Source organism: Lucilia cuprina, chromosome 4 (genome assembly GCF_022045245.1).
Source record: "Lucilia cuprina isolate Lc7/37 chromosome 4, ASM2204524v1, whole genome shotgun sequence".
Taxonomy (NCBI): domain Eukaryota; kingdom Metazoa; phylum Arthropoda; class Insecta; order Diptera; family Calliphoridae; genus Lucilia; species Lucilia cuprina.
In genome coordinates this window covers 50,131,434-50,149,995 of record NC_060952.1, presented here as the reverse complement: position 1 = coordinate 50,149,995, position 18,562 = coordinate 50,131,434, and the positions used below count along the sequence as shown (strand labels likewise).

The 18,562-nt window shown below is 33.8% G+C and overlaps 2 protein-coding genes across 2 annotated transcripts; one reads left to right on the top strand and one right to left on the bottom strand.

The window, feature by feature from the left end:
- The first annotated feature begins 9,190 nt into the window (after positions 1-9,190).
- On the top strand, positions 9,191-10,028 carry LOC124419191. The gene is made up of 2 exons (XM_046947802.1): positions 9,191-9,378; positions 9,431-10,028. Exons 1-2 carry the CDS (start codon positions 9,191-9,193, stop codon positions 10,026-10,028), a joined length of 786 nt encoding a protein of 261 aa, XP_046803758.1.
- An 874-nt stretch (positions 10,029-10,902) lies between these two features.
- On the bottom strand, positions 10,903-14,286 carry LOC124419190. Its single transcript, XM_046947801.1, has one exon. The coding sequence runs from the start codon at positions 14,284-14,286 to the stop codon at positions 10,903-10,905; it is 3,384 nt and encodes a 1,127-aa protein (XP_046803757.1).
- Positions 14,287-18,562: the final 4,276 nt, after the last annotated feature.

Sequence of the window (18,562 nt, the reverse complement as noted above, 5' to 3'; positions counted from 1 at the left end):
GTCGAAAAAGCATAATAGGACCTTTCAATTATAAGGATAAGCAAACAAATAGAAAATAGGTAAATATAAGATTTAAACATTTTCTGTCATATTTAATACTAAAATATGAAAAATATGAAATTAACGGATACAGGTTTAAATGAACATATTTTTGAATGTAATTGAGATATTGGCTTGAAATTTTTTGTTCGAGAATTTCCATATCTAACTAAAATAGATATTAAGGGATAAATATGGACTAAATTGTTGTAGCTATCTGCGACTCTATTAAAATTTTGATATAAATCATAGTTTTAGAAATTTAACAAATATGTAATATATGACAAATTCTTTATTTGCCCATAGGGTCCACATTTCTTTCAGGGCTGGGAAAATACTTTTGGAGTAAATAGAAAACGTATTGAGGTTTCCAAAACTGCTTTCAGTTTTCTGATCCCAGCTTTGGGATTTTAGAACATGTCGCCCAAAGTTGAAGTTTTGATAAAAAATAGGTCATATTCGGAAGGACGCAGTGGCAACATTTTCAAAAAATAGGACAAGTTTTTTACGCCAAAGCGTTCTGCGTAAAGATACCTTTTAGAAAGCTATAAAAATTGTTATATGTTCTTAAAGAAAATTTTATTTATTAATAAAAAAGTTTAAAAACATTTTGGGAAAAAAACGGCACAAAAATCTAAAATTTTTGAATTTTTAAATTAAAAAACGTATATTTTTGGATCTGTAAATGACATTGATCTGAAATTTTTGTATATTAATTGGAAATTTTGTTGTCTAACTAACAAGTCCAAAATTTGGTCCAAAATTACGCCGGTATTCAAAAAAGGCGGACCAAGGTATGGTAAATTTTGTATCACTAAATTTTTATGCCTATAACTCGGTATTATAAGAGATAAGTAGATATTATAAAAATCTTTGTATTTGGGTGAAAAACAAAAAAATGGCACGAGTTTAAAAATTTTACATGTCGTAGGTACTCTACTTTGAGCCGCCACAGCTCCGTCCCTGGAGCATCTGCGGGGTTCATCTTCAAAACTTAAACTCGAATACTCCTTGGCTACACTCACGCCAAATTTTATCCCGATCGGATCAGCCGTTTTAGAAATGCCAGATTTATTTCCAAAAAAAATTCCATTCTGCTTCATTGTGTGTGTGTGTCGATGTATTTGGGTTTTCAGCTGTGTATTTCGTTTTGTATGTTTGGATGCTGTTGGCGTCATTGAGTTGTGTATTAACAAGTTTGGTTCGTTATTTAAGGTATTCAATAGGAAAAATTAGCTTGTTCGTAAAATGCGATGTTCGTAGAATTGAATGGTCGTTAAATCGGAAAACTACTGTATACCCTTCTCACGAAGGTGAATGTATTGTCGGGCGTGGCCGCCCTTATGATATCCTACACAACTCAGTATGTTGAAACAAGTAAGAAAGTATATTAGGTCGTGACCGACCATATGATACCCTACACCAGTTACGAATATTAAATGTGATTTATTTTTCATAATCAAGCATTTATCTGGAATATTACCTTGATTCCGACTTATTTAAGCAACTTATTGACGAAAAACTAATTTTCTGAAAGAATCTTTATATGGGGGATAGGAGCAAATGTGAACCGATCCCGATAAAATAGGCTGGATAGATTTATATAATAATTGTCTGTAATAAATTTCATTGCAATAACAGTTTTAATAAGTGAATTGCGGATATTCAAGGTGAAATAATGGACAGAAAAACAAAATTAACAACGCAATGACGCCAACAGCATCCAAACATACAAAAAAATACACAGCTGAATAAAACCATATACATCTACACACACACGTGTTCATCTTTTTTATAATATACAGTGTTGTTGTTGTTGTTGCTTTTTAACAACGCATGAAAAAATATGACATTTTTTGATGAAATTTTCAGAGGTTGTCTCGGATTTTTGCTCATATCTCCGTTATTTGCCGACCGATTTTGCAGATTTTAAATAGCTATCTTCTCGAAAGCATGTCTAAAAGAATTATTGAAGATTCGGATCTCGCCGATATCTGGGGTCCTCTAAAAACTGATTTCAACAGACAGACGGACATAGTTCGGAATATATAAACTTTATAGGGTCGGAGAATTATATTATAGAAATTACAAACGGAATGGCAAACTTATATATACCCTTCTCACGAAGGTTAAGGGTATAATAAACGTAAGCATTTCAAATCATTTCCAACCCGTTCGGTAAATTAAACTAGACAAAGATGTTTATTCATCGACGGCATAAAGCAAAGTGAATTTATTTATGTAACCTGTAAACATCGCAATGAAACCAACCTACATCCAAATATACAAACAGAATTCACAAAAAGAAAACAAAATACATACAATGTCTCTCATAAGTATTCGCATTTAGGAATAATATGAAAAGAAACCAAATTTAATAACATATTTTGTATGCAAAATTAATAAATTAATTTGTTAAATTGTCTAGACAGTCCTTAGCTTTGATATCACGCTTTTTAAAACATTAAAAATTCATATTTACTTGAATTAATTAACCTTTTTTAAAAAAAAGTCTATAAATTACTTCACAAAAGTATACGAATTTTTCCTGTATTTCATGTTTGACCCTATTTTACGAAACATAAAAATTAGAATCGAATGGTCTTTTTGCTTAAAATTGTTTTAAGAGGTTACTATCAACTGCAAAGATATATTTTTGGCCCATTTGGCCCACAATTTTGGGGCATTTGTACCATCTTTTCATATAAAATCATTAAAATTACGATTTTTGACCACATTTGCCATTTTTTCCCCTTTTTCCAGAGATATAAACCAAAATTTAATATTGGGGTTTAATAGATTCCTTGAGGTGTCTAAAAATAATATTTTTTGTTATAAGGATCTGTTTTTAAACATTCCAAGATATATCTTTGGTATCGTTCTTCTGTTTCTAATTAAATTATCTGGATCTTAACACAGATTCAAATTTTGGTTTTATCTCTGGTAAAAAAGAGAAAAAATACAAATATTGCAAAAAATCGCCATTTTAATGATATTACATGAAAAGAATGCCCCCAAATTGTCGACCAAATGGTCCAAAAATATATCCATTCGGTTGATAGTTACCCCTTAAAACAAATTTTAGTAAAAAAACATTCGATTCTAATTTTTGTCTTTCGTATAATATAGTCAAATATGAAATACAGAAAAAAATTCGTATACTTCTGTGAGGTAATTTTATGGACTTTTTTTAAATAAATCTAAATTAATTTAAGTAAATGTGAATTTTTAAAGTTTTAAAAAGCGTGATATCTAAGCTAAGGACTGTCTAGACAATTTAACAAATTTATTTATTAATTTTGCATACAAAATATGGTATTAAATTTGGTTTCTTTTCATATTATACCTAAATTCGAATACTTATGAGAGACACTGTAACTCAATGAAGCCAACAGAATCCAAACATACAAAACAAAATACACAGCTGAATAAAACCATAAACATCTACACAAACATGTAATCTTTTTCCAATTCATAGTGTTGTTGTTGCTTTTTTAACAAAGCATGAAAAATATGTCTTTTTTGATGAAATTTTTATATTAGGAACCTTACTTACTCCTACCTCCCTCTAAACCAATAGCAATTTTTAAAGAAAATAGAAAAAATAATAAATTTATTAAAATAATACTTACCATGCCGTCTGTGAACGTTTGTTTACATTTATAGGGTTCGATGGGGTATGTTTAATGAATGAACGATATGAATATCAACAAGTAAGAGTGCTATATTCGGCTGTGCCGAATCTTATATACCCTTCACCATAGTGTATTTTAAACATAATTGATTTTACAGTCTAGTTAATAAAAACATTAAAAAAATTTGAGTCGATTTAAGCCGAATGTTTCGGCGGCGGCTCAAGCAACTAAATATAGTTCGGCGGCGGCTAAGCTCCGACTCGAAGCCGGTCGACTTCGACCTCTGATTCATTGCTGGTAAACATTGACGAGACGTAGATTTTGTTTTTGTTTATCGTAAAAAATTGTTTTGGAAAAAATTTGTGTTAGTTTTAAATTTCAAACTTACATTATTCGCAAAAAATTATTGTACAATAACTCACAATCTACTCTCATGTAATTGAAAACGTTTTAAATACTTTTTTCTATTCATTAAAAAATATATTTGCAAAACAAAAGGGAAAATTATTTTATTTTAACAAAAAATGCAAATCATATTTTTTTGCTGTGTATACATACAAAAAATACACAGCTGAATGAAACCAAATACATCTACACCCACACGTGTACATCTTTTTCTATATATAGTGTTGATGTTGCTTTTATAACAATTTTTTGATGAAATTTTCAGAGGTTGTCTCGGATTTTTGCTCATATCTTCGTTATTTATCGACCGATTTTTCTGATTTTAAATAGCGATCTTCTCGAAAGCATGTCTAATAGAATTATTGAAGATTCGGATCTCGCCGATATCTGGGGTCCTCTAAAAACTGATTTTAACAAACTGACAGACAGACGGACAAGGCTTAATCGACTCCGCTATCTGTAAGGATCCAGAATATATATACTTTATAGGGTCGGAAAATTATATTATAGAAATTACAAACGGAATGACAAACTTATATATACCCTTTTCACGAAGGTGAAGGGTATAAAAATATAGAAAGTTGTTTCAATTTAATTCTTTTGACTAGTAATGAGGTGTATGAAGTTTATTTCATTTCATTTCATTTCATTTCAAAAAAGCGTTGCCACATTAAAAAGGGTATAAAATAATAAAGAAAAATTTTAAATGCCTATGTGTAGTTCGGAAAAACTTAAGAATAGTTAGTTAGTAAGTTAGTTAGTTAGTTAGTTAGTTACTAGATTATGAAAGAGTCTTGCATAATGCTAAGATAAATTAAACTGCGCACGTGTAGTACTTGCTAATCCTAGAGTTAGATGTACCAATTCTTCTGAGTATGCGCCCAAGTACACATAAAAGAACTTAACGTCAACTATGCCCTTACTTGCATTTCTGTTGATGTTATATTTATATTAACCATTTTACCTTAGGGACATTAGTACCGCATTTCTACTTAACCGGATATTCTTCTCATTAATTTTAAATTTTGCTTCGAAAATTGTAAGGAGTAAACCAGTGGGTCCTTCAAATTATAATAAATACAAACTTATAATGGGACAATGTTCTTAAAATTTAACAATCCATATTAGAACGTATTTTTTACATTGGAATGAGTTTCCATTCAAAAACTCAATGATATGTGGACCAGTAAATCCGACTGCTGTCCGCTTTCACATGGATTCTCCCCAATGAACCTTTAGCCAGTCTTTGCGCATATACGGCAGTGTAGGAATTCTAAAAAATTTTATGTTCTTTGTTTTGAAATGGTGCTTTGTGCTCTCGCAGTCCAGAAAAAGGCAGCTCATTGCGACTAAAATATTTTGCTATTAAAATTTTTTTATTTAAAATAAAAATATATGTTTTTAATTTGAAATAAGATTTGAAGTATGTATAAGCAAAAGTGAGATTGCTATTCAAGAATGTGTAGCTTTATTTTCCTAATAAATTTCAAATCTCGTTTATTGTCAAATGATTAATCATACTGACATAACGGCAAATTTGCACTACCTTCTATTATTTATACCAAAGTATAACAAGTAGTCCGACTCTTTGACAGCAGTACCTAACTCTAAGCATGTGTTAGAGAAAAAGTACATAACTCTAAATATGTGTTAGTAACAAAAATGTATATGTATTGGTGCATTCCAAACACACAGAGTTTTATAAAAAAAATACAATTTTAAATTTGTTCGAATTTTCAATACCAAAAATTGAAACTCTGTTTGAAAATTAAAATTCAACAGCAACAACAACAAAAATGAAATGCCAATAATTAGAAAAAAAAATATTTTTTTCCAGTTTAGAAAATTTAAACAAAATTTTGTATGAAAAGTGAGATAAAATTATTTTAAAAAATTACAGATTTTTTGTGCACAGCCGTAATTTCGCGTACAATCCTTAAAAGTGGTCAAAAAAGTAAGTTAAACATACGAGGGTTTTGACAAGTTTAAATTTCTAACAAGAGAGTCGAATTCACACGATACTCGTAGATGTGAGAGAGTAATTTCCTGTATATGAGAGTCGGACTACTTGTCATACTTTGACTTATACCATGGTACACACCATAGTAGAAAAAAATCATTTTTTTTTATTAAATAAGACCTGGTTCACACTAGGAAACTTTTGTTGAGAAACTTTTGATTTTGTGTGTGAGAGAAAGAGATGGTTGATATTTCTTTCTCTCACACACTAAAATCAAAAAAGTTTCCTAGTGTGAACCAGGTCTAAGGTTTTTTGAAGTTTCCTTTTCTCTTAATCATTTATGTAGCGTTGCCACAATTATAAAAAAACATTTAGGTTTCTAAGAAATTTTTTAAGACAAATGTGTAATTTATAATTCTGAATAAATATAGAATAACAAAATGCATTAAAATCTGCACATAAAGTGACCAGAAATATATAAAAATGGGAGTTGTTAAAGCAAATGGATTCTATTACTAACTTATGCAAAAACAATATATGTAACACAATAATCAGATTTAAATGGTCATTAAATGAAATTCTTTAAAAAAATTATTAACATAATATACATATCTGGGCGCTAAACTATACATTTCACTAGTATATGTTTAAACTATACTACAGTCTGGACTATAGTCTGGCCATTACAATAGTCTATAACCTGGAAAATACACTAACTAGTTAATTCTCTGAACTTTACTATAGATTGGACTATACTATGGTCTATAGTGTATCTCTACTATAGAATATTCTATAGCCTGAACTATAGCCTAATCTTTGAACTGAATATATTCAAATTGTTTTGACCAGCACTATAAAGTTCGCACAACCTTCACACGTTTCCTTACAGCCAACCGCAATGATGGAAATGTTGTGTAGGATTTTCAATTTTTTGGCATTCATGCTTAAGCGGTATTTAGTTTGAGCTGGACAGGAAATTATCATAAAATTCTTTTAGGCCTCCACATACAACAACGTGAGAATTTGGGATAATTTGGCTTATGTAGAAACCTTAAGAAATCCGTATATTGAAATTTGTGCTGAAATCTTTTGATGAATTCAAAAAATTAGCTAGTTAATTTGGTTATGCCATGAGTCTTACCTTTTTTATTTAAATGAAAGTATTCTGTTAATTGTTTAATATTTTTTAATAAAATTTAAACAATTTTCCAATTGGAACAATTAGGAATTTGTTGTTTTGTTTGGATAACTCAAACAAAATTTTAAATTTTTTACAAGAGATGTAACAAATTAAATAGATTTATTTCGATTTGTAATTTATTTCAAAGAACCTGAAATATACTTACTTCTCTTTCGATAGCTGTGGGTCTCAGTAAAAAAAGGAATTAAGAAGTTTTGTGTTGTTGTAATTCAGTTTGTTAACAAAAAAATAAACAATTGTTTATTGTTATTAAAATTCAATTTGTTTGTTGTATTTAATTTTAGGTTTGTAGTGCGTGTATGAATTGTTTTAAATGTTTTGTTAATTGTATTAATTTTTGTAATTTTGCTTTTAAATAAATATAGGTGTGTGTGTGTGGCAATCCCTGCACTGGTTTTTATTAATGTTGTTTAAATGTTTTGTTGTTTCTGTAAATGTTTATTTAAGTGTTTGTTTTCATAAACGTTTTAATTTGTTTTGTTTAAATTGTTTGTTTTGTGTGTTTTTTGGTTTTAATTTAAAAAAATTTGGCCGCAGGCGCTCGGGTTTTTAGTCGAAGACTGACTTGTTCTTCTATTTAGCCGGGCTTGGGTCGTACTTACACCGCCGCTGAATTTGTGGCCAATGCGGCTCAGTCGAGGTCGATCAAGTCGTTACCAGATGGATCCTCGACATCTCGCCCCTCTTGCACTAGTGCAAGATTCAAGGCCCTAGACAGTTGACCTACGGCAGAGACGATTATTTGCACCAGCTCTTGGGCATCTGGAGCAGCACCAGTTCTTCTACGTATGTTACGTTGACGACGACGTAACTGTTGTTAAATATCACGTTGTGTGGTTGTTTGATGACGTCGTTGGGTTGTTGACGTCGTTGAGGTGCTTGTTGTTGTCGACGATGACGTTGTAGTTGTCTGCGACGCCTTGTTTTTGTTGTTGGCGACGTTGTGTTGGTTGCTGTTGCCGAAGTTGTGGTTGTTGTTGACGAATTGGTGGTTGTTGTTGTCGTGGTTGTTGACGAGGCTGTAGTTGTTGTTGACGACGTGATTGCTGTCGACGTTGATTTTGTTCCGGATGTAACATAGTATGATGGAGATCTCCACACTCCTGGGAGGCTTCCATTCACGTACATCCTCCAATTAGATGCGTCCGGGCAAAGCAGTTACTGTAGTATCGATGTACCCGAACAACGTATTTTTCTGCTTTACGGTCATCTGTTTAAACTGCTTGCAGAAGCGAAGAGGGTGGTATCGGAAGCAGGCCAGGTACATTTCTGACTCTGGGAACTGATCCATCTGCAAAGGGAAAAGAAGAACAAAACAAAGCAGCAGCAGTAATGGGTTCGCTAACACAAATTTGAACAATTTCAACAGAACATGTAGGACATACTAAACATACAATCCTAGTCAATCTACTGACTTATCACAAATCGGAAGTATGCAAAGTTTGACTATTGGTCTGGTAACGGTTCCAGACGCTGTTCGGACGTCAGCTACATGAACGCGTTTATCTTTTCCAGTATGGACTAATTCAATTCGTCCCATTTTCCACTCATTTGGAGGTAGGAGCTCATCCTTTATGACTACAAAGTCATCTTTCTGCAAATCCCGCTGTGGGTTTTTCCATTTGTAACGCTTGTGAAGTTCATGAAGATATTCAGTCTTCCAGGGTGACTAAGACGATGATGAAAGGCCTTGAGCCGCTCCCATCGGTTTATTATCGATAAATTCTCTGAAGGCAGTTCAGGGGCGAACATCAATGGAGCTCCTCTTAAAAAGGATCCTCGGACATTGGGGAAATAGGGTTGGAGTTTAGGACACTTTCAATTCGGGTTAATAGAGTCGAAAACTCTTCAAAGTTAAATTTTTGGTTGCCAGCTATTTTCTGAAAGTGAATCTTAAAACTTTTTACACCAGCGTCCCAAAGACCTCCCATATGTGGAGCACTAGGAGGAATGAACTTCCACTCAAACCCATGGACTGCATATGTTTTACTTATATCTTCAGCTGATTTTCGTAAAAATGAGAGAGATTCCTTTCGCAACGATCTACTGGCGCCGAGAAAATTTGTGCCATTATTGGACATAAGGCGTTTAGGCAACCCCCTTCTACCCGTAAACCGTGCGAAAGCTGCTAAAATCGCGTCGGAGGATAAGCTAGAGCACGCTTCTAGATGTATAGCTTTTGTTGAAAAGCAAACAAATATACAAGCGTGTCCTATGTGTTCTTTCCAGCTTCTTCCATTTAAGGAATTTAAAAATATCACCTACAAAATCCTCAGCAACTCTCTCCACCACTTGGACTAAGGAAGTAGGACTAGAACTGGATGTGACAGTCGATGGCGAAAAAATTCCGACGGTAAATCACCCCAAAATACTTGGTGTCACATTCGATAGCCTCCTTATGTCCTCAGCGCACACCACTGCAATCTGCAACAAGATGCGAAGTAGAAACAAGGTACTCAAGTCTCTAGCCGGCAGCACTTGGGGAATGGATAAAGAAATCTTGTTGACTACCTATCAAACGATTGGCCGGTCAGTGGTAAACTATGCAGCGCCAGTGTGGACACCTAGATTTAGCGACACGCAATGGAAGAAGCTTCAAAGCTGTCAAAACGCAGCCCTAAGAACGGTGACAGGCTGCATTCAAATGACATGCGAAGAACATCTGCATGACGAAACGAAGATGCTTTCAGTTAAGGAACATAACATCATGCTGTCAAAGCAGTTCCTACTGGGATGTCATCGGAGGGACCACCCTAACCACCATTTAACGGAATCAACACCCGCATAAGTGAATGGTAAAGAAAAGGAGCATCTTTCCGTTGGCAGAGCTGCCATAATCTGAGACTTCAGTTTTTGCTTATAACGGACGCACACTAAACAATGGTGAACACATTTTTTAACAGTTCTTTTAAGTCCTGGTATATAAAATTGACTTTGAATTGCATTCATCATTAGGGAAATGTCAGCATGCAACAGAGTTTTATGATTAAAGTCAAGAAACATTCTACAGAAGTTAGACGAGTTTGGAATAATGAATGGGTACCTTTCATCATAAGTTAGGCATGAATTGGCTAATCTACCGTTAACTCTCATAGTTCCATTCGAATTTAGAAATGGGTTCAAAGTGAGAATAGCACTTTTCTTTGAAATTAGTTTCGCATCAGAGAGCTGACAATACTCCTGGGGATAATAAACTCGTTGAGTTAGTTTGATCAGCATAACTTTTGATTCTTTAAGCTCCGTAAGGCTAAGAGTCAAACTAGAATGCTGAACCTTTAAACCTTTCTTCCTGATAGCGTTAATAAACCTGAGCACGTAAGCTGTAACAGCAAGAGCTCGAGGATAAGAGGAGAATCTATCGATTAGACTGTTGTCAGCCGATGTTGAAAAACAGACTGAAATCCTCCTTTTTTCCGGAAGAGCGTCAGGTAGAGAACAATATTTGGGCCAATTTGCTTGGGAATCCAAGAGCCACATTGGTCCATACCACCACAATGGGTTGTTAACAAGATCTTGTGGTTTACAACCGCGAGTGCCAAGATCAGCTGGGTTGTGATCCGTTGGAACGTGATTCCAACTGGCATTACCAACATTCTCTATAATCTGAGTTGTTCTGTTAGCTACATACAGAATCCAGACTGATGGAGGTTTTTGTAGCCAAGCTAAAACAATGGTGCAACTTTACTTTTAGCTGAAAGCAGATTTGAATACCGAATACCAGAGTTCTCGGATACCACATATAGTGTAGCGCGATAAGCCTGCTCAGAAGCGTCACAAAATCCATGTATTTGGATATTATATTGAGGATGGTAGTGGATCCATCTTGGAATTTCAATGGATTCGATAGTAGGGAAACTATCAACAAATATTTTCCATTTATCAAGAAATTGTGGTTTGACCTCGTCATCCCAACCGACCCCGTCTTGCCATAATTCTTGTAAAAGAATCTTGGCTTGAATAATAATAGGCGTAAGCCATCCTGCGGGATCGAAAAGTTTAGCAACAGCAGAGAGAATCTGCCTTTTTGTTGCCGATGATGTCGAATTTAATTGTTCTACTTTATAAGTGAAGGAATCACTTATAGCATTCCAACGAATTCCCAAAGTTTTTGTTGAACTTGAATCATAGAGCTTTAAAAATTCTGTGTTCAATAAATCATCAGATGATATCTGAGACAACAAATCTGGATGATTTGCCGTTATCTTTTTTAATGGGAACCCTGCTGATTTTAAAGTATCAATCAGCTGTTTTTGAGCTTCCATTGCCGATGACAATGAATGGCCTCCGGACAATATGTCGTCAACATATGTCTCTTTTCTCAAAATTCTTGCAGATAAAGGACTATCTTTTTCAGAATCTGATGCTAATTGTAGAAGGGTCCTAATTGCCAAATAAGGTGCACATGCTATACCGAAAGTTACCGTTGTCAACTCAAAATCTTCAATTGGACTTGAAATATTTTTCCGAAACAAAATCTTTTGATACGAACGATCTGATTCATGAACTAATATTTGGCGATACATTTTCTCAATGTCTCCATTAAAGACATACTTATATAAACGCCAATTTAGAATGATTGTCATTAAATCTGCCTGTAAGGTTGGTCCGACGTGGAGAACGTCATTTAATGACCTTGAACTTTTTGTCTTTCGTGATCCGTTGAAAACGATACGAACTTTTGTTGACGCACTTTCAGGTCTAAAAACCGCATGATGTGGCAAATAATATGAAAAGAACTTTCCATTATGACAAATTTCTTGAGAATTTGATTTCCTCATGTGACCGAGAGAAATATATTCATTCAAGATGTCATTATAAACTTGCATAAGCGTGTCATGTTTTTCAAGCCTTTGTTCAATTTGTAAATATTGCTTCTTTGCCAAATATCGAGACGCTTGCAAAAACTCAGATTCTGGGAATTCACTTTTAAACGGAAGTTTAACTACATATCTACCATCGGACTGTCGAGAAGTTGTCTCTTTATATAGATTTTCGCAAAAGAGATCTGCTTCTGATTGATTAGCTATTTGCGGAATTTCCTCTATTTCCCAGAACTTTCTTAATATTGAGCTAACACTTTCATTTTCGCTTTGTAAGTTGTCTATAGCCGTAAGTGAAATTGTGTGCAATTTCATTGGACCGTAAATGTACCAGCCATAAATAGAATTCTGAGCAATCAAATTACCTAAAACGTTTTTCTTTAGACCATCAAGTATGATGTGAGGAATTATGTCACTTCCTAGCAGCATATCTATTTGAGCAGATATTAAGAAATTGGGATCAGCTAAGCATAAGTCTCTGATGTCGGAGAGATCAGAAATTTCTATTGAACAGCTAGGCATGAAATTTGTCAAATTGGAAACAATTATGACTTTTGTTGTTAACTTGAATTCATGCCTTTGATTGTATAAAGTAATAGAACTTACTTTATTAGCATTAGCTACTACTGTACCACCCAAGCCGCAGATTTCGAAATTTGCATTTTCCGTAATCAGGTTTAGCCTTTTTGAAATTCTACTAGTCAGAAATGATCTTTTTGAACCAGAATCTATCAGTGCTCTGACTGTAAATGGCTCACCACAGTGCAAAATTTGAACAAGCGCAGTTGGAAGTAAGATATCATCCTGATTAACAGTTAAATGGGCTTGAGTGTTAGTTGCATCTGTAGTTGATTTGTAACAGCATGGATTTCCTGAGAGATCAGTACTTTCTTCTGTGTCTTCATTCTCAATATCTATCGGATCCGCATGGAAAGCGTTAACCGACGAATTTTTCTTAGTAATCTTTTTTTGAGAATTTAGATTATCATTTTTATTCAAATGTAACATGCTGTGATGTTTATTACCACATTGATCACATCTGTTTACACTTGTACATTCAGAAACTTTATGAACTGGTGATAAACAGTTAATGCAGATTTGATTCTGTGTGACAAAATCGTTTCGTTGCTGCTTAGAGAAGTTTGAAAATTTTTGACAAAATCTTAAGTAATGATTTTTGTCGCATAACTTACAATGAGGCACCCGAAGGGCTTTGTTATTTTTCTGCCTATTGGAATTATTAGAATTATAATTCATTTGATTTCCTTCATTAAGTATTCCTACTACTCTTTCTACTACTCTGTGTCTTTTTATTAGAAATTGCTCCATTTGAGACCATGATGGCAATATCGAGTTCGTCGTTAGAGATTGCTCCCAAAGAGCGAGGGTCTCACTAGGTAGTTTTGTCGAACAAAGGTAAACGAGGATTGGATCCCAGTTTTCTACCTGTACGCCATGAGAAGACAACATTGCCAGACAATCAGTTATTGTTGTTTGTATTTTATTAATCGCTTCAGCGGATTCAGTTTTGGCAGGTGGAATATTGAATAGAGGGTTCAATTGTATATCTACAAGAACCCTTTTGTTTTCGTAGCGTGCTCGTAAAGCACCCCATGCTAACGAAAAACTTTCATTGGTCAATGGATATTTATTGACAATGGAACTTGCTTCACCTTTTGCCTTTCTTCTCAAGTACAATAACTTTTGTACGTCTGGCATTCTTATTTTACTGATGTAAACAGCACTGAACATGTCTCTAAATGAAGGCCACTCTTCATAGGAACCATGAAAGTCAGGTGCATCGCATGGTGGAACGTTGACACCCATATCTGGCGCTTCATAAGTCATGTTTAGTGGATGGTAACTAGATGGATCAAATGCTGAGGAATGAGAAGGACCACTGTCTCTTTGATTGTTTTCAGCGGAAGCTTTGGACATTTTTATAAAATCTATCATCTCAGCTTTGGTCTCTTGATACCTATCCCTACATTCTTCATAAGTGGATTTAGCATTCGCTTTATAATCTGGGCTGACGATTCCGTCATCAGCCATATATACGCCTTCATAAGCACGGCGTAGCGACTGCCAATCCTCTTCTAGTGTTTGCAGTTTTGCCTCTAAAAGAGATTCAGTCAAATCATCACAACCTAGACTTGAAAATTTATTGCAAACACCCATTAAATTTTCTGATTCGTGAATGAATCTAGTACATATTTGGGAACCCATTGTACTTATTTTCTTTTACAATAAACAAAGGAATGTGACTTTTTAGTGAACCCACAAATAATATGTAATGAAAATTACTATATGATAGTAGAAAAGTACAAAACGAACTATGTACGGAAAGTATTAAACACTGTATGTAGGGTACCTGTAGTAAAATATTTCCAAAGTGACTGACAGCTGACACTATATAATCAAATATTAATTGAAGAATTCCAATAAAATCTACAATTTCAATATGTATCAAAACGAACCTTGAATTAAAAATTCCTATTCGAAAAATAGTAGGGTGTATTTTAATAAAGAACTTTAAAATTAACACCGAAATATATAAAATTAATTTTACATAAATTATTAAAAAAAAAAAAAAACAAACTCAGCGTTGTACTAATATTATCAGCCTGTAAAGTGTAGGGTACACAATTAACTGTAACAACAATTACACTACTGATAAATAATTTTCTCTTATTTTCTTTTATGCTTTATTCTTCTTGATATAGTTGAGTACTATCGTATGTAAATTATATTAAGAGAATTTTAATGAGAATAAAGCTAGTAAATAAAAGAAAAAAACCACCACCAAATGTACTAATCTACACACAATATTTTAAGAACAAAATAATGTGAAATCGAAATAAATCTTTGTTGTAATAAACGATTTGCAAAATAAAGGGAATAAATTGAAAATTTATTTTTTATTTTAATGAAATTAAAAATTTTTATTTTGCCGATTCTTTGACGGTTTCAAAAGGACCATAAACAACTTTCCAATTGGAACAATTGGGAATTTGTTGTTTTGTTTGGATAACTCAAACAAAATGGTAAATTTGTTACAAGAAATGTAACAAATGAAATAGATTTATTTCGACTTGTACTAATTTCAAGGAACCTGAAATATACTTACTTCTCTTTCAATTGCTGTGGAGACCAGAAAATAAATATAAAAAAAGTGGTGTTTGCTAGTGTTGTATTCCAGTTTTTATTTGGTGTTTATAATATTTAAATTTCTTGTTTTGTTTTGTACAATGTAGGTTTTAAATATTTCACTGTTGTTTTGTTTATTAGTTCAATTATGTTTTTTGTTGTAAAAGAATAAATGTATGTGTTTTTGTGGGAACCACTCACGACACTTATTTTTTAAGTTTGAATGTCTTTGTCTTGTTTGTATGAATGTTTGTTTAATTGTTTATATAAATGTTTCTGAATTTGTTTTATTAAAATTCTTTTATATTTATATGTTTTTATTTATTTTTTGTTTGTTTTTTTGTGGCCGCTGGCGTTCGGTTGTAGTCGAAGACTGACTTCTTCGTCCTCCTTAGCCGCGAAAGTACGGCTTGGGCCGTACTTACACCGCCGCTGAATAAGTGGCCGATGCGGCTTAGTCGAGGTCGATCAAGTCGTTGCCAGATCGATCCTCGACATTACGCCCCTCTTGCACTGGTGCAATGTTTAATGCCCCCGACAATTGACCCACAGCTGCAACAATCTGTTGTACCAATTCCTGGGCATTTTGGGTAACTGCAACAGGTTGACGGCGGCGTGGTTGGGGACGACGACGTTGTACCAGCTGACGGCGACGTTGAGGTTGTTGCTGACGGCGACGTGAAGGTTGCATCTGCTGGCGAGGTTGTGGTCGACGACGTTGTTGTTGTGGTTGACGACGTTGCGGTTGTTGTTGACGTTGTTGTGGTTGTTGTTGAAGACGTTGTTGTTGTTGGAGACGTTGTCGTTGTTGTTGACGTCGTTGTGGTTGTTGACGATGTCGTTGGGACCGCTCAGGATGCAACATGGTGTGATGCAAATCTCCACACTCCTGGCAGGCCTCCATTGAAATACATCCTCCGACTAGATGCGTGCGGGCGAAGCAATTGGAACAATAGCGATGGACCCGGACGACATATTGTCTTTGTTTTACCGTCATCTTCTTAAACTGCTTGCAGTAGCGAAGAGGGTGGTAGCGGAAACAGACTAGGCACATTTCAGACTCTGGGAACTGATCCATCTGCAAAGGGAAAAGAAGAACAAAACAAAGCAGCAGTAATGGGTTCGCTAACACAAATTTGAACAATTTGAACAGAATGTTGCAGCTGTGGGTCAGTTGTCGGGGGCATTAAACATTGCACCAGTGCAAGAGGGGCGTGATGTCGAGGATCGATCTGGCAACGACTTGATCGACCTCGACTAAGCCGCATCGGCTATCGCGGCTAAGGAGGACGAAGAAGTCAGTCTTCGACTGAAAACCCGAGCGCCAGCGGCCAAATTATTTAAATTAAAACCAAAAAAAAACACACAAAACAAATTACAAACGTTTATGAAAACAAACAATAAACGAACATTTACACAAACAAAGAAAACATTTAAACAAAAATAATAAAAACCAGTGCTGTGCAGTGATTCCCACAAACACACACCTATATTTACTTAAAAACTAAAATACAAAAATTAATACAATTAACAAAACATTTAAAACAAATTGTAACGCACTACAAACCTCAAATTAAATAAAACAAACAAATTGAATTTCAACCACAATAAACAACAAACTGAATTACAACAACACAAAATTTCTTAATTCTTTTTTTTTACTGAGTCCTACAGCTATCGAAAGAGAAGTAAGTATATTTCAGGTTCCTTGAAATTAGTACAAATCCAAATAAATCTATTTCATTTGTTACATCTCTTGTAACAAATCTACAATTTTGTTTGAGTTATCCAAACAAAACAACAAATTCCCAATTGTTCCAATTGGAAATTTGTTTAAAATGTTTAACAACTATGTCTTTAAATATGGCAAAGTACCCGATGCTGAAACTCGCGTTTTACCACAAAAATCGAAAAGTTTATTTCTAGATTTTGGAGATGAAAGCGATGGTGAAGTTTGTATAATTACTTTTCAGTTAAATAATTGTTTTAATGTATTTTGAAATCTGTTTACTTTATTCAGAAACACACTGTACATGTGTTTTTAATGACTCGGGAAATTATCTAAAAGAAACAGTATTATATTATTGAAGATTCGGATCTAGCCGATATCTGGGGTCCTCTAAAAACTGATTTCAACAGACAGGGGGACATAGCTTAATCGACTCCGCTATCTTTAAGGACTCGGAATATATATACTTTATAGGGTCGGAAAATTATATTATAGAAATTACAAACGGAATGACAAACTTATATATACCCTTCTCACGAAGGTGAAGGGTATAATAAACGTGCACAAAGTAAGCATTTCAAATCTCCAATTTCAGTTTGTTGAAACTTTGATATGAAATTTCAAAATTTTAAGGAGATCTAATGGATTTAAAGACAATAAATAAGGCAATTAAACGGTAAATAAATTAATTAAATCAATATTTCTTACATATTATATATGTAATTAAAAAAACACAATCGCACTATTTTCACTATAACTACTTTTCTTTAAACACTTCAAATCATTTCCAACCCGTTCGGTAAATTAAGCTAGACAAAGATGTTTATTCATCGAAGGCATAAAGCAAAGTGAATTTATTTATGTAACCTGTAAACAACGCAATAAAGCCAACCTACATCCAAATATACAAACAGAATTCACAAAAAGAATACATAACTCAATGAAGCCAACAGAATCCAAACATACAAAACAAAATACACAGCTGAATTAAACCATAAACATCTACACAAACATGTAATCTTTTTCCAATTCATAGTGTTGTTGTTGCTTTTTTAATAAAGCATGAAAAAATATGTTTTTTTTATGAAATTTTTATATTAGGAACGATACTAACTCCTACCTCCCTCTGTAATAAATTTCATTGCAATAACAGTTTTAATAAGTGAATTGCGGATATTCAAGGTGAAATAATGGACAGAAAAACAAAAACAAAATTAACAACGCAAAGACGCCAACAACGCAAAGACGCCAAAAAATACACAGCAGAATAAAACCATATACATCTACACACACGTGTTCATCTTTTTATACCCTTCACCTTCGTGAGAAGGGTATATATAAGTTTGTCATTCCGTTTGTAATTTCTATAATATAATTTTCCGACCCTATAAAGTATATATATTCTGGATCCTTATAGATAGCGGAGTCGATTAAGCCATGTCCGTCTGTCTGTCTGTCCGTCTGTCTGTTGAAATCAGTTTTTAGAGGACCCCAGAAATCGGCGAAATCCGAATCTTAAATAATTCTATTAGACATGCTTTCGAGAAGATCGCTGTTTAAAATCAGCAAAATCGGTCGGTAAATAACGGAGATATGAACAAAAATCCGAGACAACCTCTGAAAATT